Source organism: Brassica napus, chromosome A4 (genome assembly GCF_020379485.1).
Source record: "Brassica napus cultivar Da-Ae chromosome A4, Da-Ae, whole genome shotgun sequence".
Classification (NCBI taxonomy): Eukaryota; Viridiplantae; Streptophyta; class Magnoliopsida; order Brassicales; family Brassicaceae; genus Brassica; species Brassica napus.
The window spans coordinates 20,949,356-20,973,763 of NC_063437.1; the positions used below are offsets into that span (position 1 = coordinate 20,949,356).

The 24,408-nt window shown below is 36.6% G+C and overlaps 6 protein-coding genes across 9 annotated transcripts; 5 read left to right on the forward strand and 1 right to left on the reverse strand.

The window, feature by feature from the left end:
* Positions 1-3,603: 3,603 nt before the first annotated feature.
* On the forward strand, positions 3,604-7,320 carry LOC106429277 (glucan endo-1,3-beta-glucosidase-like). 3 transcript variants are annotated; one of them, XM_013870020.3, is made up of 3 exons: positions 3,604-4,424; positions 4,532-4,772; positions 4,857-5,000. In XM_013870020.3, the coding sequence occupies exons 1-3, from the start codon at positions 4,293-4,295 to the stop codon at positions 4,886-4,888; spliced, it is 405 nt and encodes a 134-aa protein (XP_013725474.2). In that variant the 5' UTR covers positions 3,604-4,292; the 3' UTR covers positions 4,889-5,000. The 3 variants fall into 3 exon arrangements, with proteins under 3 accessions (XP_013725474.2, XP_022568140.2, XP_013725475.2); XM_022712419.2 differs by lacking the exons at positions 4,532-4,772; positions 4,857-5,000 and adding exons at positions 6,875-7,115; positions 7,201-7,320 and having other exon boundaries at positions 4,392-4,424; XM_013870021.3 differs by lacking the exons at positions 3,604-4,424; positions 4,532-4,772; positions 4,857-5,000 and adding exons at positions 6,624-6,778; positions 6,875-7,115; positions 7,201-7,320.
* Positions 7,321-7,450: 130 nt separating this feature from the next.
* Positions 7,451-9,270, forward strand: LOC106429279 (AAA-ATPase At5g17740-like). Its single transcript, XM_013870022.3, has 2 exons — positions 7,451-8,588; positions 8,733-9,270. Exons 1-2 carry the CDS (start codon positions 7,800-7,802, stop codon positions 9,159-9,161), a joined length of 1,218 nt encoding a protein of 405 aa, XP_013725476.2. The 5' UTR covers positions 7,451-7,799; the 3' UTR covers positions 9,162-9,270.
* A 2,069-nt stretch (positions 9,271-11,339) lies between these two features.
* LOC106429235 (AAA-ATPase At5g17760-like) lies at positions 11,340-12,179 on the reverse strand. Its single transcript, XM_048778244.1, has 3 exons — positions 12,059-12,179; positions 11,874-11,974; positions 11,340-11,756 (listed from the first exon to the last, which is right to left on the reverse strand). Exons 1-3 carry the CDS (start codon positions 12,177-12,179, stop codon positions 11,340-11,342), a joined length of 639 nt encoding a protein of 212 aa, XP_048634201.1.
* Positions 12,180-13,339: 1,160 nt separating this feature from the next.
* Positions 13,340-16,200, forward strand: LOC106429209 (protein IQ-DOMAIN 14). Of its 2 annotated transcripts, none has more exons than XM_013869951.3 (5): positions 13,340-13,611; positions 14,047-14,118; positions 14,255-14,348; positions 14,441-15,133; positions 15,220-16,200. In XM_013869951.3, exons 3-5 carry the CDS (start codon positions 14,274-14,276, stop codon positions 16,039-16,041), a joined length of 1,590 nt encoding a protein of 529 aa, XP_013725405.2. In that variant the 5' UTR covers positions 13,340-13,611; positions 14,047-14,118; positions 14,255-14,273; the 3' UTR covers positions 16,042-16,200. The 2 variants fall into 2 exon arrangements, with proteins under 2 accessions (XP_013725405.2, XP_013725406.2); XM_013869952.3 differs by having other exon boundaries at positions 13,344-13,611; positions 14,444-15,133.
* Positions 16,201-16,387: 187 nt separating this feature from the next.
* On the forward strand, positions 16,388-18,875 carry LOC106429276 (probable L-type lectin-domain containing receptor kinase V.3). The gene has a single exon (XM_013870019.3). It carries the CDS (start codon positions 16,579-16,581, stop codon positions 18,592-18,594), a length of 2,016 nt encoding a protein of 671 aa, XP_013725473.2. The 5' UTR covers positions 16,388-16,578; the 3' UTR covers positions 18,595-18,875.
* A 3,158-nt stretch (positions 18,876-22,033) lies between these two features.
* LOC106429249 (protein FAM136A-like) lies at positions 22,034-23,102 on the forward strand. Its single transcript, XM_048778784.1, has 3 exons — positions 22,034-22,321; positions 22,487-22,624; positions 22,769-23,102. The coding sequence occupies exons 1-3, from the start codon at positions 22,196-22,198 to the stop codon at positions 22,949-22,951; spliced, it is 447 nt and encodes a 148-aa protein (XP_048634741.1). The 5' UTR covers positions 22,034-22,195; the 3' UTR covers positions 22,952-23,102.
* Positions 23,103-24,408: the final 1,306 nt, after the last annotated feature.

Genomic DNA, 24,408 nt, shown 5'->3' on the forward strand with positions numbered 1-24,408 from the left:
TTCTTAAACACAACAAGTGTAAAGAATTGAACAGATTGCTTGTTTAAGGGCCTTTTATGCAAACTAATGGGCCTTCTTAAACACAACTAGTGTAAAGAATTGAACAGATTGCTTGTTTAATCAACTCCAAAATAATTAAATAAAATTTAAAAGAAATAATTTCATTCCGAATTTGATCAATAAGTAAATAGAATGAAATCTATTCATTTTTTTTATATTACATTCCTTTTTAGTCTACTAATTCCATTAAAAAACATTTGGGTGAACGTCTCTCTGTACATATATATATAGGAGAACTTAAATCTAACTGTAAATAGCAAAGCAGAGTTGTAGAAGAGTTTTCAGAAGTCAAGAAAAATCAAATATGCCTAAAGCACATATAAGTCTTTGTTTCATCATCTTTTTATGTGTTTCGTTTGAAATTTTCATGAGTGTAAACTCGCAGGTACGTGTTTAACGATGACTCCAAAACAAATTTTGAAATGTAAAGAGAATTCAGACTCGTATATAACTTTTTCATTTGAACTTGCTCTCTTTGAACTTGCTCTCTTTTGCAGAGCCATGGAGATTGGTGTATAGCTAACTCTATTACGGATAATGATAAATTAATAAAGAACATAGACTTTGCATGTTCTAAAATCGATTGTGGAATTATTTTGGAAGGAGGTTCATGTTATGATCCTAATACTCCTCTTAATCACGCTTCGGTCGCCATGAATCTTTATTATCAAGCTCAAGGAAGACACCTAAGGGATTGCTATTTCGATGGCTCTGGTCTCATTACCATTATTGATCCTAGTGAGTTAGCTTCTCTAATAAATTATGTAACTCTTCTCTGTTAATCTTCAATCAATATCTTATGGTATTTTTCTCTTATTTTCAGGCTATGGGTGTTGCAAATTTCAGTATCGTAAGTAAAAGTACGCAAAACTTTGTATTGGTTACAAAATAAAATGAATAACAGAAAACTTTTCATGTTTGATATCTAAAGTTTGAATGGTTCAATTTATCATATGCTACAATATTTGACTTTCTATCATTGTCATAACAATAAATAAATAGTTTATTCATTTACAAAAACTGCTAAGCTTTATAGTATTTACATCAAAAATCAATTAGTAATCAATTGACTGCAGGTACATATTCTTTATGATTTACTCAATATATTATCTTAGTAATTTGAAACAACACTACACTAGTACAATATATCAGCCTAGCTACGTATACAAAACATAAAATTTGTAATATTAATTTTTGTAACCATAAAATGTAGAATGGAAAATAAGTATTCATTAATTTACAACATCTGAAACGATTATAAATAAATGACAAACTCAGTTCAAAATATCATGTGACTACAATAAAAGAAAGCCAAAGTCACACATGTATTCATAACAAAGAAAGTTATACAAACTTTGGCAAACCACTGAAACATATACTAAAACCATTGACAAAGCCAAAGCACAAAAGAAAGGAGCATAATCCAAACAAAGTTTCATGGTTCAAGGTCAACACCTCTGCCACTTGTGCTGGAGTGATTTTGACTCCTTCAATTAGTTTAATTTCTATCTATGGGAATAGAGCATGCTCATTTACCTCCAAGTAATTTTCGGCCAGTGTTTTAAAACCTTCAAAGCCAAATATCCCATGAGGATGTGCAAATCTATAACGCCTGGCCTGATATGAGATGGAGCGATCTTTTCAATGTGGTTAGAGTGAAGATTATGACCCTCTTTGCTCCATAGGAAGACCAAATGCCATCTACGCTATTTAGTATTCCTTCCAAAGACAAGCCTCCTTTCTTCTCTGCAGGAGCGCCATCCTAATTATTAATTAACTTCGGTTTAAAAATTGTGCAGGTTTTTAAAGCTTGCATCTATTATTTCCAGAATGAACAAAAACAATTGAATGTACTCTTGAAATCAATTGAATACAAAGACACTGGCTATTCTATTATCTGATTCATCAATTACTAGATGTTCTATTGAATACAATCTATTCAATGGAATCAAGTTGGAATTAATTTAAGTTCAACAAGGTTGCGAAGAGTATAAGCACATACAAGTAAGTTTTTTTTGGATAAAACATCATAGATTTTGTTCATTTAAAAAGTTATTTATTATTTATTTAAAAATAAATGAAATAACCTTATACTTTCCATAAAAGTATCCTTTATATATAAACAGCTCAAAAAGTTCATTAAAAGATGGATGTTATAGGTCTATGTATTTTACTGGATTTGAAAAGCTAAACCAGATATACATAAACCTGAATGCTTTTGAAATACTTTCTACAACTAAAACACATGTTAAGTGAAAAATCAAAATTAAACCGGAAAATCAATTGCAAGAAGGTCAAGTATCAGTAATCAATTGAACCGGTTTGGTTCACCAACCCAATTAAAACGTTGAAAGCAGGTCAAGTATTGGTAATCAATTGAACCGGTTTGGTCTACCAACCCAATTATGATATCCTTTGCCCCTTTCTGAAGAGTGTGATGTATATTAATAATTTTTAATCCCGGATGTAACCAGGAAGCTAGATGATGGGATGGTTGATAGTGATGGCAAATCAGAAGGCTCAGAAGATGAGGTTTACAAACAAGTGAGACAGATCAGAGAAGCTAAACGAGCTGCCAAAGCAAATTCTATTCAAGGTATGATTATAAAATGACTCTGACCCTGTGCAGACCGTCACATGTATTGTGTCCATCTCATTGACATGATTGTGTCGTTTCAGGGAACCATCATCGACCTTGTTATTACCAGAAACCGTGGATGGAAACGACTGATTTCAAATGAGGTTAGAATGTTTCCAAAGTTACATACAACAAGATCTTCTTGTTACCCTGCACCCGTCTCTAAACCTTCTTTTTTGATCTCCACCAAAACCTAGATTTTGAGTAACAGAGGATTGACTCGACATCGCAACAAGGACAAAAAGAACCCGAGAAAGAACTACAGGGTAAAGTAAACTCACTTGGATTGTTAGTTTGTCCATTGTTAGTTTATTTGCCTCAGCTCAGATGTTTTTTGGTTGCAGAACAAGTACATGGACAAAGTCAAGAGACGTGGAGGACAAGTTAGAGAAATCAGGAAACCTTCTGGTTCATATGGAGGAGAAGTTTCAGGTATCAATCCCAACATAAGCCACAGAATCCGAATAAAAAATTAGCATCTTCTTCCTGTGTCATCTTGTTCTTCTTTCTCTTCTTTGTTTTGTATCTTTTATTGGATCTTCTACCTTGCATTTCACTCTGGTTCATTGCTTTGTAAAACTCGTTACCTTTCAAGCAAGCTAAAGAGTAGCTAGCTAAAATGTTCATCCAATTTTAGAGATTTTTTCTTTTTAGATTTTCAAATATATGATTAATTAGATTGAAAAAAAAAATCTACTATTAAAACTTTATTATGCATTTAATCTAATAAATAATTTAAGATATCATGAGTTTAGATTGTTACCACATTTTGTGCTGTTAAAAATTAATAATAACAAATAAACTTTTTTTATGTGAAATCAGACAAGTAAATAAGCAATCTCGATATCCTTGACAAATGATCGCTATATACAATAATAATCATAATTACTTAGTTATTTTGGTTTCATAAAGTATCTAAATATTATCTTAAAATATTTATAGCTATTAGCATAAAAATATAGGTCTTAAATTTGGTATTTGTATTTTACAGAAAGGCTTAATATAAGCAAACTGAAGAACGTGATTGCAGCACTTAGTTTATATCTCCAAGATTAGGACGACACATGTTACTGAAAATAATAACAGTTACTTTTGTTTATATTTTGTTATTACTTTAAATTAATGTCTTCAACTAGATTATCAATATTTGGAATGAAATCATATCAAAGTGCAACTGGAATATATTTTTTGGAATAAAATCTTGGTGAGTGCTTCAGTCCTTCGTATTTCTTAAATTACTCACCAGTTAAAATGAAAAAAAATGGAAAGAGTATTCCATTTTATTACATATCATTCCATATCATTACAGAAAAAATATTACATTGAAAAATCATTCCATATTAATTATTTTTACCATTTGTAATAAAAGGAATGAAATTCCACAAAAGAAGTAAACAAAATTCAAAGTAAATCATTTCATTACAATTTGATCATGAATAAATAGAATGAAATATAATCTATTTTCTCCACATTCCATTCTTTTTTAGTTCACTAGTTTCATTTATATTTACCATTTACCGATATATTACTTAAAAGTTATTTTTGGCTGAACGTCTCTGTTTGCATATATAAGAGAGCTTAAATGTAAGTGTATATGGCAAACAAGAGCTTCAGAAGAGTTTTCAAACGTCAAGCAAGATCAAATATGCCTAAAGTACACATAAGTCTTTGTTTCGTCATCTTTTTATGTCTCTCCTTGCAAAATTTCATGAGAGTAAACTCACAGGTACCTGTTTAAGATTGCTCTAAAACAAATTTCAAAATGTTAAAAAAGTCCGTTTATATATATATATATATATTTGTTTTTTCCATCTGAATTTCTCTTTGTTGCAGAGCCAAGGATCTTGGTGTATAGCGAACGCTCTTACGGATAATGAAACATTATTAAAGAACATAAATTTTGCATGTTCACAAATAGATTGTGGAATTATTTTGGAAGGAGGTTCATGTTATGATCCTAATACTCCTCTTAATCACGCTTCTGTCGCCATGAATCTTTATTATCAAGCTCAAGGAAGACACTATTGGAACTGCCAATTCGATGGCTCTGGTCTCATTACCGTCATTGATCCTAGTGAGTTTGCCTCTCTACACTGTTATGTAACTCCTCTTTGTCAATCTTGAATCAATATCTTATTGTATTCTCTCTTATTTTCAGGCCATGGGAGTTGCAAATATCAGTATAAGTAAAAACATGCAAAGCTTTGTATTGGTTACAAAAATAAAATGAATAACAGATAGCTCTATTTATGTAATTTCATGTTTGCTATCTAAAGTTTGAGTGGCTCGATTTATCATATTCTACCATATTTGAGTTTCTATGATTCTACTATCATCGTCATAACAACAAATTAATACTTTATCCATTTACAAAAAAACTGTTAACCTTTATAGCTTTTACCTTAAAACGAATTAGTAATAAACTGATTGGTACATATTCTTTATGATTTACTTCTGATATGAGATATTACTTTTAACTTGTCTTCTCGAAATGATGATTCATGGCACTTTGTGTGCTTTAATTACTGCTTTATCGATTCGGGTTAGTGATCGATTTTTATAAGTTTATGATACAATCCACATATGAATTTAATGTAATGACATAGGTAGGGTTAATTATGTGTTAATGCGGTAAAATCTAATCTATATATCTCACACACGAGCCAAGGTGGCAGCATACGTAGACGAATTATAATGGGAAAGGAATGTGGGAAGAAGACTTGTCTTGTCACTTAGATTAAACATTTATTCTGGCTTGAGTAGTTGAGTTTATATATTTATTTTTATCAATTTGAACTCCAAAGTTATAATATAGTGCGTTTAAATTAGTAAAACCATTATTCAAGTTCTTAGTATAGTTGTCCATGGTGGAGAAGAGTTTGTACTCATTTGAGTAGTAATTCAAATGGTAAATAAGAGTTACGAAGATTGAAGAGAGTTCTTCTAATGTTTGTAGCAATTTTGTTTTGTGTTCTCATTTTGATCAAAAGAGTTTTTAAGCAAAAACATTTTCTGTTTTGGTTAATAAGTTCTAAGATAAACCAACCTGAACATATATAATTCAAACTGGTTATCTCAAGAGAAATCAGGAAGCCGGTTCATATGGAGGAGAAGGTTCAGGTATCAATCTCAACATAAGCCGGAGCATCCGAATCAAGAATTAGCCTCTTCTTCATATGTCATCTCTTACTGGATATTCTTCTACTCTGCATTACACTCTGTTTTTTTATATTAGTTGAGCAAATCATTGTTTTGTAATTTTTGATGTTTAATCTGTCTTCATACATTTGCATCTCAAGAAGAAGAAAAGTTGTTTATCCTTCAGGCAAGCTAAAGAGTATCTACTCTAAATGTTCGCCCCAATTACAGATATTCTTTTCTTTTAGATTGAAAAGGTAAATTGTAATTATTATGAGTTTAGATGTGTAACAAAATCTAAGATGATACGACAATTTGTATTGGTTTTTTTTTTTTGAACAACCATGTTGGTTGTTAAAAGTTAATAATAACAAATAAACTTTTGTGAAATCTGGCAAATAAGTAAGAGCTCTAGTTTTTTCTTAACAAATGATAGCTATATATAAAAGTCTATATAATCATATAGACATAAATACTTAATTAATTGTTTCGGTTTCATACAGTTTCTAAATATTATCTTAAAATATTTATAGCTATTATCATAAAATATAGAAGTCTTAAATTTGATATTTGAATTTTTCAGAAAGACTTAATATAAGCAAACTGAAAAACGTGATTGCACAGACTTTAGTTTATATCTCCAAGATTAGGACGACATGTGTTGCTGAAAAAAATGACAGTTACTTTTGTAAAGTTTTGAAAAGAGCTTATGTTTACCTTTTGTAATTACTTTAAATTTATAATACTTAAATGTGTTTTTCTTGAGGTAAACGTCTCATACATATATAAGGAACTTAAATCTAAATGTAAATGGCAAAGCAGAGCTGTAGAAGAGTTCTCAGACGTCAAGCAAAATCAAATATGCCTAAAGCACACATAAGTATTTGTTTGATCATCTCTTTATACTTTTCTTCGGAAAATTTCACGAGAGTAAACTCACAGGTACATGTTTAAGATTACTCCAAAACAAATTAAAAATGTAAATAAAAACCAGTTTTGTATATATTTTTTTCCATTTGAACTTGCTCTTTGTTGCAGAGCCAGGGACATTGGTGTATAGCGAACCATGTTATGGATAATGAAAGATTACAAAAGAACATAGATTTTGCATGTTCTAAAATCGATTGTCGGATTATAATGGAAGGAGGTTCATGTTATGATCCTAATACTCCGCTTAATCATGCTTCTGTCGCCATGAATCTTTATTATCAAGCTCAAGGAAGACACCAAAGGGATTGCTACTTCGAAGGCTCTGGTCTCATTACAGTCATTGATCCTAGTGAGTTAGCCTCTTAAAAAAATTATGCAACTCTTCTCTGTCAATCTTGTATCAATATCTTATTATTATTTTTCTTTTATTTCAGGCTATGGTTGTTGCAAGTATCAATATCGTAAGTAAGAGGATGCAAAGCTTTGTATTGGTTACAAAAATAAAATGAATAACAAAGAACTCTAGTTATGGAGTTTCATGTTTTGATATCTAAGTTTGAATGGTTCGATTTATCATCTGCTACAATATTTTAGTTTTCTATCATTGTAAGAACAATAATTACTTTATCCTTTACAAAAACTGATGAGCCAGTTAGTAATAAACTGACTGGTACTCTTCTACTTTGCATTTCACTCTGCTTCATTACTTAGCAAATCATTGCATTTTAATTTTTGATGTTTAATCTGTCTTCATACATTTGCATTTAAAGGGAAAAAAATTGTTTGCCTTCAAGCAAGCAAAAAGATTATCTAGTTAAATGTTCACCCAATTTTTTAGATTATTTTCTTTTAAAAATTTAAATATATGAAAAAGTAAGTTGTCTGGTTCGAATCCGAGTGAAGCCAACTTTTTCGTTTGTTCTCTCTCTATATATATAAAAAAAAGACTAAACCCTGAGACTATGTGCCCTAATCTGTTTAGAGATCTCCCTTGTTTTGCATCGACTTTCGTTGCAGCGGCTGTTTATATATCATGATGATCAAATTGATCAAATCAATGTTTCAGGCAATAACTCGTCCGATTCAATACCTGATCATCTCTTATCTCCGGTATGTTTCCGGATCTCCTTCACTGACTGATACAAAACATGATCATTACGTCACCACGCTTGTCATCGAACACTCATACAAGTTTGTGAGGGAAAACATCCTCTATTCCTCCACACACGCTTATGTTTTCAATAAGCTCGGCATTCACCCGGTCAATTACCATGTCGGCGAACTCACATTAGCCGATAGCTACCAAGGGATCGAGCTCAGCTGGAGAATTTTCTATAATAATAAAAGTATCGGAAGGGAATCATTCGAGCTGAAATTTGACAAAAGACACAAAGACTTGGTCTACAACTCTTACCTACCTTACGTAGAGAGCACGGCAAAGGAGATGACGACAATTCCGGAGGTGCACATATATTCTCACTCCTTTGACACTTGGGAAACCAAGCCCCTCGAGCACCATTCGACCTTTGAAACAATTGCTATGAAGGAAGAGCTCAAGCGTGGCCTCATCCACGATCTTGATATGTTCGTCCAAAGGAAAGATCTCTACGATAGAGCTGGGAGACCTTGGACGAGAAGTTACTTGCTGTATGGTCCACCGGGGACAGGGAAGACGAGCCTCGTGGTTGCTATGGCTAAGTACCTTAACTTCGATGTCTACGACCTACAGCTCTCGAGAGCGGTGGAATGCTACTTCAATCCAAGAAAACTGCTTTCAGGAGTCATGAACAACTCTATTCTCCTCGTAGAGGATATAGATGAGGTTTGCCTATTATTTTTATTTTATTTTTATGCATTACATTTATATGTCTTTTTATTATACTTGGAAATCCCAAGCTTTGATTATTATACATATGTTCAAACTGTTTGGTGTATTTTTCTTTTTGTTTTCTGGTGTGGTCGATAGGGATCGACGGTGTTGGTATTATCGAAACTGTTGAGTAGCCTAACACTAGGGACACCATGGGGAGAAGCACGCATCGTAATATTCACGACGAAAAACAAGGATATGATTGACCCAACATTGCTAAGTCGTATGAGTATGGAAATTTACATGGGACATTGCTGTTTTGAGGGCTTCAAAGTGTTGGCGTCTAACTACTTGGGCCTCTCTCATGTCGACAATGATGAGCCACACCGTCTCTATCGAGACATCAAACGTTTGATTGATGGACAAGTTATCACACCAGCTCAAGTCACGGTGGAGCTAATGGAGAGCGAAGATGTTGATGTGGTACTCGAAGGTCTGGTGACGACTTTGGAGAGTTTAACATCAGATAAGATTGATGATGATGAAGATGAGGAAAAACATTTGGCATGTTTAAGAGACTTATGAGCCAGTCATATAAACTTGAAGCTAGTCTTGCTAATCTTCCACAACATCTATTTTTAAAAATTAATTTGCAAGTAACCAAATTTTATGTGTTGATTATTCTTTTAGTTCATTAGAAGCTTGTGATTCGCGGGTGCTGGTCATCCTTACTGCCCATAACTCGGTCATCTAATAATTCCAATTTTTTAGTTTTTTTTTTGTATTGGAAAAAGAAAGTATAGAGGTGTTGTCGTTGAAGATCTTTGCCAATTTTAATACCAAAAAAACTCAATGACTATATACAGTATTGCTGCTTTGAGGAACGAAATACAGTATTGCTCTCTTGTAATACCTAAAAGCCAATTCTCATCTTAACAAGCTCGGTAACGTGCTCTCTTGTAATTCCAAGCTAGTATAAATTTTAATTCAAGCTAATACTCTTTTCTATGACTTATATATATCTTCACCTACGGATCTTAATACATATATATACGTGCGTATATCGATTGTAAAAGAAGATTTTGAAATGGCTTTTAGGGTTTTACAGCTTCTCCAACCCAAATACTACGTACATCGTTAGCAATTTTCTCATGTCCATTCAATTTGGTGTTATTAACTCACGAATACTATCTTTTCATGATATCTTGTTATAATTCTTAGTTTCAGTTGAGGCTTTTTTTTTTAGTTGACATTATATTTAACTCTACAAAAATCGAGGATCATTGATTTTTGAATGTATCTACGTATATTGATTTTGAATATTCAAACTTGTAAGTAGTAAGAAACAACAAACCCTAGAGATCTCCGACTCCGACCAAACCCTTCTACCCCCAGAGACTGACTACTACGGAGACTATTCAAAGGACGGTCATATAATCTTCAAAGCATCTTATGTTGTGACGACAGGTTAGATCTCTTGCTTGACATCATGGAGATTCTTAAGTCTCTTCAAAGCATTTTTTTTTACATAACGCTCTTAAGTTGCTGCTCGAGCGGTCAAGCAAGTCTTTGATGGAACGTAGTTCTTCACTTCTTCTGGTGGTGGTGGAGGAGAGCGGTCGGTCAAAACGTCGCCGTGCGCTGGGTTACATCATAATGGTGTGAGATCATGAGAGTACATGAATTAAAAAGTCTTTAATTGGCTCACATATAGGGTACGATCATATTTAACTTGCTTATAATTAGCAAAGCCTTTCCATTGTCTATTTGATAATGTTCTATGGTTTTAGTTGTAAGTCGTGGGAGTGTAAGCAAAGTGTTGTAAAGTATGTTTTGTGTGTTCTTTTTTTCTTTTCTTTTTCAAGAAGAAGAAAAAGATGATATAAATATTTAATTATAAAGAATGAATATTTTTGATGCTATTTCTTCATTATTTTCTTTGAGTTGTTGGTGTGAGTACTACTAGGGTTTTGAGATATGTGAGAATAGTTGTCGACGTAGAAGAATCTAATTAACAGATGTGATTGGTGTAAGTCCAAAAGAAACTAGACTTTGATATAATACACTATATATATGTAAATGTGTATAAGTACATGGTGAATAGAAGTCTATATTTGAATGCTAATAGTTTCAAAGCGACCCTTATGTCACCTTTGTTCCCAAATGACATCTGATCCGATCCCTCGAAGCTTTTTATTTGTGTTGTGAATCAAAATTCCTTAGTCTTGTTCGCCTTCTCTGTAACTTGTCAACTCGCACTTCAACAGAAAAATAAAAACAGAGCCCTCTTTAGGCTCCCAACGAGGTCTCTATTCCTGAAGACAAGGAGTATGAGATGGACGGCGAGGTGGGTCGAGGACACTTGCTCGGCCAAGGGTAAAAAAGGCAGCCTGAAGGGTCAAGAAGAAGTTGCTGTTAAAGTTATTCATAAAGCCAAGGTTTTCACTTCTTTAAACTTGAAAAACTCATGACTTTCTCTGATACTTCTAGTTGATTCTTCTCTTGTTCCATTCCCATATGTGAATAGAAACAGATATTCACCCCGTCTGTGTGGCCAGATTGTTCATTGCTTTGACTCATCGCTTTGACTGGTCACAAGCAACTGTATTCATTGCCGAAAAGTAGGTGTATATCAAAAGCCTTTGTCTGTTTTTAGCAAAACAATGAAATGTGAATTGAAATACAAGTAGGCGTGTAACAAAAGAAAGTTTCCCACACAGAAAAGAAGTCAACAAAGTTTCATCTTTTTAATTCTGCTCAAGATCAAATAGAAGCCTCCTCATCTTCTCCCTCATTTTCTCCCTCATCTAGCAGCTTCACCAAATCTGTAAGGGCTGAGTCAACATCATAGTTTCTTGTGAAGACCTCTGCTACCCTGGCTGGAGTGATTTGCACTTCAGTTAGCTTACTCTGTATGTAAGAGAAGAGGGCATGATCATGTATCTCCAAGTAATTTTCAGAAAGTGTCTTGAAAGCATCATAGCCGCAGTATCCCATGTAAACTTTCGTGTCAATCCTGCCAGGCCTTATAAGGCGTGCATCAATGTCGTCCATGTGGTTTGTGGTGTAGATGATAATCCTCTCTTCACCACAGGAAGTCCAAACCCCATCCAGAGAGTTCAAAATCATAGCCAAAGACAGACCTCCTTCTTTCTTCTCGTTCCCCGTAGCAAGACCATCCTATTTATCATATTAGGAAAAACAAAACACACATAAAAGAAAAGGGGAAGTTACCTTCTTAGAAAGTTCTAAGAAAGGACAATAACACAGAGAAAGAAAGACAAAAACAGAAGTTACCTTAGAAGATCCCAGATCAATTGAATGGCTGTCGATATCTTCAACAAGAAGGATTGATCGATTACCAACAGAGGAAATGAGCCTTCTCAATCCAGAATCATCTTTCATAACTCCAAGTTGAAGATCATACAAATCAAAACCCAAATAGTTGGCAATGGCAGCAACTAAACTAGTCTTTCATGTACCAGGTGGCCCATAGAGTATGTAGCATCTCTTCCATGCTCTACCCACTCTCTTGTAGAAGTCCTTCCTGTTTATGAACTTGTTGAGATCATTTATGAAGATCTTCTTTCTCTTAGAGTCCATAGCAAGGGTCTCAAAGGTTGATGGGTGGACAAGATGAGCTTTTTCCCATTTGTTGTTGGATGAGTGTGTGTAGATCAACAGACTTGCTCTTGGCTTTTAGAAGAGCTGCTGTGCTTGAAATATGTGGAAGATAGTGATTTATCAGCACTTCTCTATGTTTCTCCTCACATGTGATCTCTATGAACTCATTGACTAATATTTTGTATGGATCAGCAGTACCCAGCTTGATGCATTTAAACTCAAATCTTATTCCATTGAACACATCAGGAATGAGGAAGGAAAAGAACAGAGAGTTCAATGGTTATCGACAATCTCACAAAGATTTTGCAAGTGTATATATCTTCCATAGAGAACTTTTAGGAACTGAAAAAATGGAAAATAAGAGTTACGAAACTAGCATAAGCCAAAGCTGTGAACATATGAAATATAACTATGCAAAATTATTAATTAACATCTGTTTAAAAATTGTGCAGTTTTTTAAAACTTGCATCTATTATTTCTAGAATGAACAGAAAAAAATTGAATATACTCTTGCAATCAATTGAATACAAAGACACTAGCTATTTTATTATCTGATTCATCAATTACTAGATGTTCTATTGAATACAAAGTCATTTTCTCTATATTTTTTCAGGTTATCCATGATCTATTCAATGAATCAAGTTGGAATTAATTTAAGTTCAACAAGGTTGCCAAGAGTATAAGCACATACAACTAAGTTTTTTTTGATAAAACATCATAGATTTGTTCATTTAAACTGTTATTTATTATTTATTTAGAAATGTATATAAACATGTATAAATTTTTTTAAAATAAATAATTTATTATCGAATATTCGTTTAGTTTATTTCTAGGAAAAGACTATTCTCCATATAAAACACTACCAAGTTTTTTTTAGCTGGCATAGACTATCAAATGATCCAATAAAAATCTACTAGTCTAATACAAATCCACCATACTATTATGTGTTACCGTTTGGTATACTAGTGAAGAGTTTTTGAGTTTGTGGTTACAATGAGGTAAAAAAAATGGTGGGCCAAGGTTGAGTGATAAAGTGACCAACTGTTCCTCTATTTTCATGATGATAATCGATCTAATTAAAAGAAACAAAAAAAAACAAAAGGTAAGAGAAAATAGAAAAGCAAAAGTTTGAAATCATCCCTTACCAACTAGTCCCAGATCCAAAGTTGCAGACTTTTCAACAATTTTTCAAAGTAATTTTACTCATAAACCCAAAGAAAAGATTAGAAGACTAATACTTTTCTTTAAAAGGCCATTATAAAAATACAATTAAATAGTCTCTACAAAACTTTGTATGTGAGAGCTGAGAGGAAACAGAGGAAAATCACCAGACCAGAGTCTTTCTTCTCTGGCTGCTTATGTGGCCTCTCTCTCTAGAGAAGGCAAAGCTACCAAAATTCTCAGAACCAAGGTATGTAGTTCTTGTTGCTTGTGAATTATTTGTGTTCTCTTTGATTTAATATTCATTTTTCACTTTCTAGTGTTCTAGATTGTTTCAAAAGATCTGTCTGTTCTTGTTTTTTGTTGTTGTTGTCTTCCTGTGTTTCACTAATACAATTCTCTAAGCAAAGTTTTCAACTTTCAATTTTGTAATATCAGCATATTAAATTTCAAGAGCTTTTACACTTACAAAACTGTCTCTGTCTCTGTCTTCTGCATCAAACAAGCAAATTTTTGTAGTTCACCTAATTTGAAGGGAAGATATATAGTTGGCCTAAGATTTGTCATAAAAGTTAAAACTTCCTTTTTCATGGAAGCTCAACAACTTGTAACATATCTCTCTTAGGCAGTTTTTGTATTGTGTTCTTTGATCTTATGTAACTGCTGATTCATTTAAATCATGCAGGTAAGGCTTTTTGTTGTGGGGAGCAATCATGCTAACTTGCAGCTTCGTGCAACGTCCTAGCCATCAATCTCTGTAAGAAACGCTTCTAAAGAAAATTTCAGTTTTAATCAAGTACACAATTGTATGCATAGATCTTTAAGATTAGCATAAAGGTTTCTCCCTTTGAGGTGTTAGAAAGAAGGTTAGAGTTATGTTTTTATTGTGACAGGTAAGGGAATGTTGGAGAAATGGGGAAGAAAGGAAGTTTGTTTTCTGCAATCAAAAGTGTGTTTACTCCACAGTCCAAAGAGAAGCTAGGCAATGTAAGCTGGATTTTGTTTCTTCTACAAAAATGTTGGATTTAAAGAGTTTTTTACTGTGCTTGATAATGGGATTACTGTGGCTTTTTTGGTAGCAGGAAGCAGAGAGAAAGAGTGGGAAAGAAAAGAGTAAGAAGAAAGGCTTTGGGAAGCTAAGGCGTGGAGAGAGCAGTTCATTTCTTCCCATCTTCAGAGAGCCTAGTAGTATTGAAAAGATTTTGGCAGAAGCTGAGAGAGATCATAATCTTGTTTTCAGGCCTCCTACTCCTCCTGATCAATCAAATCCACCCTCAGCCTCTCCTCCACCTCCTCTGAGGCCTGCTTCTCCACAGTCTCCTCCTCCTAGAGATAATGACCTTCCAAGATTGGATTCTTCAAGATCGCTTTCACAGAATCCCCCTGATGAATCAAAGCCATCACCAGCCTCTTCAAGTAGTCCTCTGAAGCCTGGAGTTCTTTCTCCAAAACCAACTTCACCAAGAGTTGTCTACCCACAAACAGTCTCTATAAAGCCTCCTTCTCCAAGACCAACTTCACCAAAGCCTCCTTCCGCAAGAGAGGCTTCTCCAAGAGCAGACCCACCAAGGTTGGATACTCCAAGACCACCTTCACCAAAGCCTCCTCCAAGAGCAGAACCATTAACCTTGGATACTCCAAGAACCACTACGCCTAAGCCTCTCTCTCCAAGGGCAGAACTGCGAGAGGAGATTGTTTCTAGACCAGAGCCAACTCTGTTTGTCCAACATGCTTCTGCAACAAAGATACAAGCAGCTTTCAGAGGTTACACGGTACGTATACACATTCTAGTTTCTGTTTTAAAGTTACACTAGCCTCCATATCCAAAACAAGAGAGTTGTTGATTCGGATGAAACAGGCAAGGAGGAGTTTCAGAGCACTCAAAGGTCTAGTCAGGCTTCAAGGGATCGTGAAAGGATACAGCGTGAAGCGTCAGACAGTAAACGCAATGAAGTACATGCAGAAACTGGTCCGTGTTCAGTCCAAAATCCAGTCACACCGCATAAGAACGTCGGAAAACCAAACACAAGTTGAGAAAGATGCTGTTAATGATCACTGGGACGACAGTGTGCTGACAAAAGAAGAAAGGGACGCGAGATCACAGAGGAAAGCAGATGCAATCATCAAGAGAGAACGGTCCATGGCCTATGCATACTCTCACAAGGTAACACCCAAGTCTGCTCATGACGTTGGGCTCCCTCTATGGTGGAACTGGGGAGATCAACAGCTCCCTCTCGCTAGTCCTGCACCGAGCCATTACATGCTAACACCAATAAGACTAAGCCCAAGATATTCAAGAGGAAGACTAAGAGGTGGTTCTCCTTTCAAGGATGATGACAGCCTCACAAGCTGCCCACCATTCCCAAGCTACATGGCTCCAACGCTCTCTGCCAAGGCCAAAGTTAGACCAAACAGCAACCCGAAAGAGAGAGTGATGGGAACACCATCATCGGTGAGCAGCGAGAAGAGGAGAGTGTCGTATCCACAAGCGCAACGAGGTCAAGATGTGTTTAGATGGAACAAAGGATCGTTGCTCATGAGCAACAAAGGAGGTCCTGGTTCTTCTTCACCTGGAGGTGTGGTGGTTCTTGAGAAGCGCAAGACGGTTAAATCAGTAGGGAATTTGAGCGTTGATTCTACTGTCTCGATGTCTAGTAAACCGTTTAACAGATATGTGTGATTTGTTTTTGATGGAACATGTTTTTTTTTTATGTTACATTTTCTTCAATTGTTGGTGGTGTTGATTTTTGAGTGTTGATTATGAATGTGCCAATGTAATATAATGAAAAGGAAAAACAATGACAAGAGGATTTGGTTTGAAGTAGAACTTTTGAAGGCATATAACAAAGAAAAAAAAATTAAAAACATAGCTGTCGGTTTTGTCTTTGCAGATCTTTGACTAGTTCATATGATTCTTGTGCAAAGCAACTAGTTTACTTTTCATGTTTCTTCTTAAAGATACAGCCTTGCTTAAATTAATTGGTTTCAGCCTTTCAGGCATTGACTAGTTCTTATGTTTTCTTTGAGGGAAGTCACTAGTTTACTTTTCATGTTGCTTCTTAAAGATACAAACATGCTTTAATTAATTGGTTGCAGGCATTGACTTTGCAACATGTAGCCATCTAACTCTCTATTTTTAGTCTCTCCAGGTCTTTGACTAGTTCATGTGTTTTTTTGTGTGGCTTAGTTGTCTTTCATCAAGCTCTCCGGGACATGAATGATTACAGAAACTAACTATTCAATCCAATCAATGATCATGTCTAGTAAAATCCTATCACATGTCGTGTTCTTGATCCTTGTTCTGTTCTGTTGCACTGAACACACCCATGGCAAGCTGATTATGCAAGGATCAGCCGGATTCGTCAAAGGTTTCAGAACGTTGACGAGCACCAAGAAGCACACATATGGCCAAGCCTTCCACGACGAGATACTCCAGTTCAAGAACTCCAATGGTACCATGACATCTTTCTCCGTCACCTTCTTCTTCGCTATCGTCCCTGAGCATAAGCGCAAAGGCTCTCACGGTATGGCCTTTGTGATCTCTCCCTCAAGAGGGATCACAAACGCATCTGCTGATCAGTACCTTGGAATCTTCACCAAAGCAAACAATGGGAACATGTCTAATCATATCTTCGCTGTTGAGCTTGACATAAACAAAGATGATGAGTTTGGTGACATTGATGACAACCATGTCGGTATCAACATAAACGGCATGAGGTCTGTTCTATCTGCTCCTGCTGGTTATTATGATCAAGAGGGGCATTTCAGAAGCCTCTCTTTGATCAGTGGAAACCTACTTAGACTCACTATCTTGTATAGCCACAAGGATGCACAGATCAATGTCACTTTATCATCACCAGAGGAAGGTTATTATCCAAAGAAGCCACTTCTTTCTCTGAAACAAGATCTCTCACCGTACTTTTCGGAGAAAATGTATGCAGGCTTCTCAGCCTCTACCGGCTCGGTTGGAGCGATGCATTACATGTGGGTTTGGTTTATCAATGGATACATCACTGTTCCAAATCTTGACTTAGGGATACCAAAGTTTCCATCATATCCCATAACAAAAACTAAGGTAGCTCTGATAGTTTTGGGGACAAGCTTGGCCTTGGCTCTCTTTGCTGCGCTTGTTGCTACAGGTTTGAGTTTCTTCTTCTATAAGAGACATATGAAGGTTATGGAGGTTTTAGAGGAATGGGAGATCGAATGTGGACCTCATAGGTTTGCTTACAAAGAGCTTTTCAAAGCCACAAACGGTTTCAAACAGCTTCTAGGGAAAGGAGGCTTTGGTCAGGTCTTTAAAGGAACACTTCCAGGTTCCAACGCAAAGATTGCTGTGAAACGTGTTTCTCACGGCTCGAGCCAAGGGATGCGTGAGTTCTTAGCTGAGATAGCTACCATTGGTCGTCTTAGACACCCGAATCTAGTCAGGCTTCTTGGTTACTGCAGGTACAATGAAGAGCTCTACTTGGTTTATGACTTTATGCCCAATGGTAGTCTTGACAGGTACCTCCACGGAGGATCATCAGATCAAGAAGAGCTTTCTTGGAGTCAACGTTTCAAGATCATCAAAGATGTTGCATCTGCACTAGCCTATCTCCACCACGAGTGGATGCAAGTTGTGGTTCATAGAGACATCAAGCCAGCTAATGTACTAATAGACGACAAGATGAATGCAAGTCTTGGAGATTTTGGACTGGCTAAGCTATATGATCAAGGACACGAAGCTCAGACCTCTAGAGTAGCCGGAACGTTTGGTTACATGGCACCAGAGCTCATGAGAACGGGGAGACCAACCACGGGAACAGATGTTTACGCCTTTGGTGTTTTTATGCTTGAAGTTTCTTGCGGTAGGAAGCTCTTTGAGCCGCGAGCTGAGCCTGAAGAGATTGTTCTTGCTGATTGGGCGATTAACCGCTGGGAGAAAGGTGATATCATTGAGGCGGCTAGTGAAAGAATCAGACGAGAGTATGACAAGGGGCAGCTTGAGGTTGTTTTGAAGCTGGGAGTGTTGTGTTCGCATCAGGCTGAAGAGGTTAGGCCGGATATGGCTACTGTGGTTAAGATCTTGGAGGGAGTTTCTGAGCTTCCGGATAATTTGCTTGATGTTGTTAGGACTGAGAAGTTGGGGAGATGGTATGAGATGTATGGAAAGGTGCTTGATGTGGAGGTGACAATGGAGTCTGGAGGTAACTTGACGGTCACGGAACCGTTGACTTCTGTCGGACGGTAAAAAGTGGTTGGTGAGGGTTTAATAACATGTGACGGTGTTTGCTTCTACAATTGTTTTTGTTGTTGTTTGAATGCATCATTTGGTTTATGTGTTTGTGTGTTTAGTCTCATGTTGAAAGACAAACTTGTATGCATCTAATATGGGTTTGGGATATGTGAATTTTTTTTTGAAAGGCTTAGAAAGGTTTAGGTTTCTTAAAGCATAAAAAGATAGTATCAAACGTATACAATAGGTCGTAATGGTATTGTAAATTTGGATTTGAAAAAAAAAATCACCAACAATGATTCTAAGTTCTAACAAATCTATATTATAATTAGGATAAGACGCATGATGATTTTATTTGTATATATTATCGATAATTTTTTTTTATATATTTGATCATTTTATTTATATATATACAATATTTTTTATTGTTATTATATAATTTCTTTTCGATAGACCGGATCAATTTTTATTAAAAATTGTGGAATTAAACTATAATTAATATATCATGGGTTAATCGGATTGGACATTAAACAAATTATGACACAAAAAGTTTATTTTTTTCCACCGAACATATTTTTGAAAAAAATGAACATTATTGTTTCAACAGTTGAATTATTTTGACATTTCTTTTTCATATGGTTTTGAAAGGTTTCAGATCAACTATCAAATTGATACATGTCATTTTAATGTTTGTACTCGTATGCTTACAGAAAATTTACATTTTTGTAATTTAAAATCGTTTTAAAAATTCAAAATATAGCATATAAGACAAAATCTAACATATAAAAAATATAACATATAAATTTTCTTCATTTTTGTAATTTAAAGTCATTTTAAAATTTTTAAAATATAACATATAAGATTTCCTCATTATTGTAATTTAAAGTCATTTAAAAATCAAAATATAACATATAAGAAATAATCTAATTTTTTTAATTATATGGTTAATGTGATTGTTTAATTTTTAATTAAACAAAAGTGAAAAAAAGATGCAAAAATTGTTATCAAATTTTTATTATTCATAGTCATTAATTGCTATATATATGTTAATTATATTAGGTAATTCCGTAGTTTTATTTAGGAAAAAATACACGCTTTTTATATTTTTGGTTAATACAATGTTTTCTATTAATTAGATTTTCAATTGATTCTTAAGTGACATCCTAATTAAATGATACAGTAGTGTCTCTTTTAAATTAGTATAAACCTAAGATTACAACTTTTAAAATGATTCTCAATTAATATATAGGGGATGATTCTCAATTAATATATATGACTCTCTCCTGAAGACGACACGTCAGCATCAAGTGAGTCCCACTTTAAAAAATATGAAAAATGTCAAGCCCACTTTAAAAAATGTGAACCCGGATTATTGAAATACAAACACCAAAATTTATAAACCTAAACTAAAGAATAATTTGTACATTGATGACCGAAACTAATATATATTTATGAAGGTCGGAAGCACCTTGCTTCCGACTTCCTCCCCTCCCTCTCTCTCTCCCGCTTTCTATATCTCTCCCGCTCAATCTCTCCGTGCTCTCTCTCTCTATGCGCCCTCTTTCTCCCACTCCCTCTCCTCTCTCCCGCTCTCTATATCTCTCCCGCTCAATCTCTCACTCCCGCTCAATCTCTCCGCGCTCTCTCTCTCTCCGCGCTCTCTTTCTCCCACTCCCTCTCCTCCCTCTCCCTCCCCTCCCTCTCTCTCCGTTCTCTCCCGCTCTCTCTCTCTCTCTCTATGCGCCCTCTCTCTCCCCGCCCCTCTCCTCCCCCCCCCTCTCTCTCTCTCCCGCTCCTCCTCCCCTCTCTCTCTGCTCTCTCTCCCCGCTCTCTCTCTCTCTCTCTCCGCTCTCTCTCCCTCTCTGCTCTCTCTCCCCGCTCTCTCTCTCTCCCCTCTCTCTCTCTCTCCCCTCTCTCTCTCTCCCCTCTCTCTCCTCCCCCTCTCCCTCTCTCCTCCTCTCCCCTCTCTCCCCTCCCTCTCTCTCTCCCCTCTCTCTCTCTCTCCCCTCTCTCTCTCTCTCCCCCTCTCTCTCTCTCCCCGCCCTCTCTCCCTCTCTCTCTCCCCTCTCTCCCTCTCTCTCTCTCCCCGCTCTCTCTCTCCCTCTCTCTCCCGCTCTCTCTCTCTCTCTCCTCTCTCTCTCTCCCTCCTCCCTCTCTCTCTCTCTCCTCTCTCTCTCCCCTCTCTCTCTCCCGCTCTCTCTCCCCCTCTCCCCTCTCCTCTCCTCTCTCTCCTCCTCTCTCTCTCCCTCTCTCTCCCTCCCCTCGCTCTCTCTCCTCCCCCTCTCTCTCTCCCCGCTCTCTCTCTCCCCGCTCTCTCTCCCCCGCTCTCTCTCTCCCCTGCTCTCTCTCCTCCCTCTCTCTCTCCCCGTCCCCCCCTCCCTCTCCCCTCCGCCCCTCCCTCTCTCCCCTCTCCCTCTCTCCCCTCTCCCTCTCCCCCTCTCCCCTCTCTCCTCTCTCTCCCTCTCCCCGCTCCCTCTCTCCCCTCTCTCTCTCTCCCCTCTCTCTCTCTCTCCCCCCGCTCCTCTCTCCCCGCTCCCTCTCTCCCCGCTCTCTCTCTCTCTCCCCTCTCTCTCTCTCCCTCTCTCTCCCCGCTCTCTCTCTCTCTCTCTCTCCCTCTCCTCTCTCTCTCTCTGCTCTCTCTCTATCTCTCTCTATCTATATATATATATATATAATATGATAAAAATATATATACAAAATTACTCTAAAAAAATCTATAAAAAAAAAGGAAAAAACGAAGAGATTTGGTAAAACTTTCATAGTTCCTAATCGGCAAAAGAAGAAGATGCCTGGGAATGATCGTCGACCTCTTGTTGTCTCTGGCAACAAGCTCTTAACACCTGAATCACAGATCTTAGAAATCAGACAATGATTTTCGCTAAACAAAAATCAGATCTGAATATAGAGACTTTTACTTCTTCAGCAGCGTGGAGGACGGCGGCCATGTAAACCGGGAGCTCCACCACCAAGTCTTTGAGCCTTTCTTCAGGAAACGAGTGATTGGGCTCTGATCGATTTCGAAACCGGTTTGGTCTCTGTGCCACCGGCTGGTTCTTCCTCTGAAACCATTCTTCACTATTTCCGGCGGTGAAGAGATTACAACAGAGAGAGAGAGAGAGAGAGAGAGAGAGAGAGAGAGAGAGTGGAAGGAGGTTTGTATTTTGACATTAGCGGTCTTCTTCGGACATGGATGTAATCGGAGAAGAAAGAAGGTTTGTTGTCTGATTATAGATAGTGTTTTTGAGTTTGGTTTGGTTTGTTGTCTGATTTAAAGTGTTTTTGAGTTGGTGTGTTGTAATATTTATAGAGAAGCTAGCGACTTTCGTAACGGCTATATTTCTCTTAAAGGTTTGAGTCGGGTCTCGATCGCCACAAAACGCGTGCGTTTTCTCCTAACGGTAATAATGTTGGAATCGAACCGGTCTTGCAACCACCACCTAAACCGGTCTTCTTTAACGACTCTCCAGGCCCAAATTCAAAGCCTTTGGCCCAACAAGTTAGATACAGCCATTGGGAGGCGGTGGAGGCTACAGACTATACCAACAATGAACTTGGGGGAGGAGTAAAGATTCGAACTTTTTTCCTCTTTCTCCACATCTTTGGAAAGAAACAGAGAATGGATCCAATAGAGGAGGAGGAGAAGAAGGTGAGAGAGAGAATCAGAAACAAAGTCAACCAAGTCAGTTCTGTCTCGCAGTCTCTTCTCTCTCCATTACAAGACCACATCAACTTCACCCTTCAGGTTACTTTTTAACTCTCTCTTTGTCGGAACCAAGTTAGTTTTCACATACCCTTTTACTCTGTTTTTCTCCCCTGTAGTTGCTAAACGGTTAAAGTTAGCTTCTTTGTGTATATTTTGTTAGTTCTGAGATTATGTAAAGAGTATGTTTTTTTGGGATTGGTGCAGAAAGCTTACTTCAAATGTGCGTACGAGTGCTTTGATAGGACAAGAACACACGCTGAGATTAGCCAATGCGCAGAGACTTGCAGTGTTCCTATTACAAATGCGCAGAATCATTTTGATAATGAGATGTCTGCCTTCCAAGTGAGTCTCTTAGAGATTGAAGTCTGAAACTTTCAGTGAAGATATTGTTGGTTGTTTGTCTATTGTTGATAATCACTTAGTTTGATCACTTAACTGATTCAACTTTAACTGATGAATGTTTTTTTTTTTAACTGATGAATGTAGGAGAGGTTGAATAGATCACTTGTGGCTTGTCAAGATAAGTTTGAGGCTGCGAAGCTCCAGAGGACGAGGAATGAAGCTGTAGTTGGTTTGGAGCAGTGCGTGAACCAAACCGTTGACGATGCTGTGAAGACGCTGCCTAGTCTCGTGTCAAAGATGAAGAAAGCTTTGTCTGTATCAGACTGAGGAGCTCTGCAGATTCTATTATTTTTATCGTGACCAAGAAAGACTTTCTAATTCTATTATTTTTATCTATTGTTAATATTTTTGAACTCAACTCGGCCAAAATGCAATATCAACTTCTTCAGATTCTTTTTATTTCAGCTCTTATTAAACTCTTGAAGCACAATACATCATAAGATTCATATCTAGCAAAGAAATGAGATTATTGTTGAGACAAATGAGTCCAGGTTAAACTAGAGTACTAAAAAAATCTCATTACTCCTCATATTTAATCCTATTCACACCACGTAAGATGTATCTCGCATAGAAATTAATTGAGATCAAACGATAAGCATATCATAATATCCAAAGAAGCCATCAAATTCATTGCGATCAAGTACGTAGCTTGTAGTTCAAAGCACAGGAACAAAAACTTACGTGGTGTCTCATGAGAATCAAGCATAGCAAAAGTCTGAAATTACATTGAAGAAACCTCAAGTCATGCATGAGCTAAGGATGGGTCACTTACTCTTTGCTTTTGCGAGAATATCATTTTACAATTCCATGCATAAGTCTAAGAGGTTTTAAAGAAGCAAGTCAAGGTGCATGGTTATAAGCAGATGCCGTAGTGAACAATCATTCAGCCAAAACAATTAGGTTAACTGAAAACTGATTTTTATTTAAAAAAATGAAAAAGATGAAAAACTCATCCATTAAAGTACGTAGCTTGTAGTTCAAAGCACAGGAACAAAAACTCAACAGTACCAAACGTCTTAGCATGAAAGCAAACTAAAAATATTAATCAAAGGTTAATAAGGAACTGAATAGCTTTATTAATCTTGGAGAGTGTACGGTCTTTGAGTTTGGACTTACAACTTCGGCTAGGCTTGACAGGAAAACCGTCGACAATCTTCGGGGTTTGGTAATGAAGTCTCGTGGTTGTATGATCCAGTGGTTCCAAAGGAATGAGCTGGTGATCATAGGTAGCTCCAAACCTGGTTCTAGGGACTGCGTCAGTGCTGCTTCTATTGTGAGAGACATACATGCCGATTGATCTAAGATATAGCCATATTTTTTCTCGGCGAAAGACCCAAATAAACCACCAAACTCACTACGATCACGTACCCCCACATCAATTTCTCTCTTGCAGTCTTTAAGATGCTCAAATTTCTTACAAAACGGTCCATGCTTCCTCTTGTTGGTGTGAAATGTCAAAGACGTGATTCTATGTTGATAATGGACTCCACTCAACGCTGTCACATATTCATCGTGTTCCAGTCTCACCTGTATATAAGTTGCTTTAACTTCGTCAGAATACAAAAAAAAATCTGCGTATTGTTAACAAGATCCTACTAAAACTTACTCTTTTGATGTGTTGACCACCGGAGTAACCGTGCTTTTGAGACTCGACATGAGCTCCTTCATGAAAATATATAAACTGGAGAGATTGTATGCCATAGTCGTCGAAAGTAACATATATA

What these genes read in the sequence shown, in the direction of transcription:
- LOC106429249 (XM_048778784.1), top strand. Translation starts at nt 22,196, where the DNA reads ATGGATCCAATAGAGGAGGAGGAGAAGAAGGTGAGAGAGAGAATCAGA. An exon ending in ACATCAACTTCACCCTTCAG is followed by an intron (nt 22,322 to 22,486) that starts GTTACTTTTTAA and finishes GGATTGGTGCAG; the next exon opens with AAAGCTTACTTCAAATGTGC. An exon ending in ATGAGATGTCTGCCTTCCAA is followed by an intron (nt 22,625 to 22,768) that starts GTGAGTCTCTTA and finishes TGATGAATGTAG; the next exon opens with GAGAGGTTGAATAGATCACT.
- LOC106429235 (XM_048778244.1), bottom strand. Translation starts at nt 12,179, where the DNA reads ATGGACTCTAAGAGAAAGAAGATCTTCATAAATGATCTCAACAAGTTC. An exon ending in CATACTCTATGGGCCACCTG is followed by an intron (nt 11,975 to 12,058) that starts GTACATGAAAGA and finishes GAGTTATGAAAG; the next exon opens with ATGATTCTGGATTGAGAAGG. An exon ending in TTGATCTGGGATCTTCTAAG is followed by an intron (nt 11,757 to 11,873) that starts GTAACTTCTGTT and finishes TATGATAAATAG; the next exon opens with GATGGTCTTGCTACGGGGAA.
- LOC106429279 (XM_013870022.3), top strand. Translation starts at nt 7,800, where the DNA reads ATGATGATCAAATTGATCAAATCAATGTTTCAGGCAATAACTCGTCCG. An exon ending in TCGTAGAGGATATAGATGAG is followed by an intron (nt 8,589 to 8,732) that starts GTTTGCCTATTA and finishes TGTGGTCGATAG; the next exon opens with GGATCGACGGTGTTGGTATT.
- LOC106429276 (XM_013870019.3), top strand. Translation starts at nt 16,579, where the DNA reads ATGATTACAGAAACTAACTATTCAATCCAATCAATGATCATGTCTAGT.
- LOC106429277 (XM_013870021.3), top strand. Translation starts at nt 6,647, where the DNA reads ATGGCAAAGCAGAGCTGTAGAAGAGTTCTCAGACGTCAAGCAAAATCA. An exon ending in TCACGAGAGTAAACTCACAG is followed by an intron (nt 6,779 to 6,874) that starts GTACATGTTTAA and finishes TCTTTGTTGCAG; the next exon opens with AGCCAGGGACATTGGTGTAT. An exon ending in CATTACAGTCATTGATCCTA is followed by an intron (nt 7,116 to 7,200) that starts GTGAGTTAGCCT and finishes CTTTTATTTCAG; the next exon opens with GCTATGGTTGTTGCAAGTAT.
- LOC106429209 (XM_013869951.3), top strand. Translation starts at nt 14,274, where the DNA reads ATGGGGAAGAAAGGAAGTTTGTTTTCTGCAATCAAAAGTGTGTTTACT. An exon ending in CCAAAGAGAAGCTAGGCAAT is followed by an intron (nt 14,349 to 14,440) that starts GTAAGCTGGATT and finishes CTTTTTTGGTAG; the next exon opens with CAGGAAGCAGAGAGAAAGAG. An exon ending in CAGCTTTCAGAGGTTACACG is followed by an intron (nt 15,134 to 15,219) that starts GTACGTATACAC and finishes CGGATGAAACAG; the next exon opens with GCAAGGAGGAGTTTCAGAGC.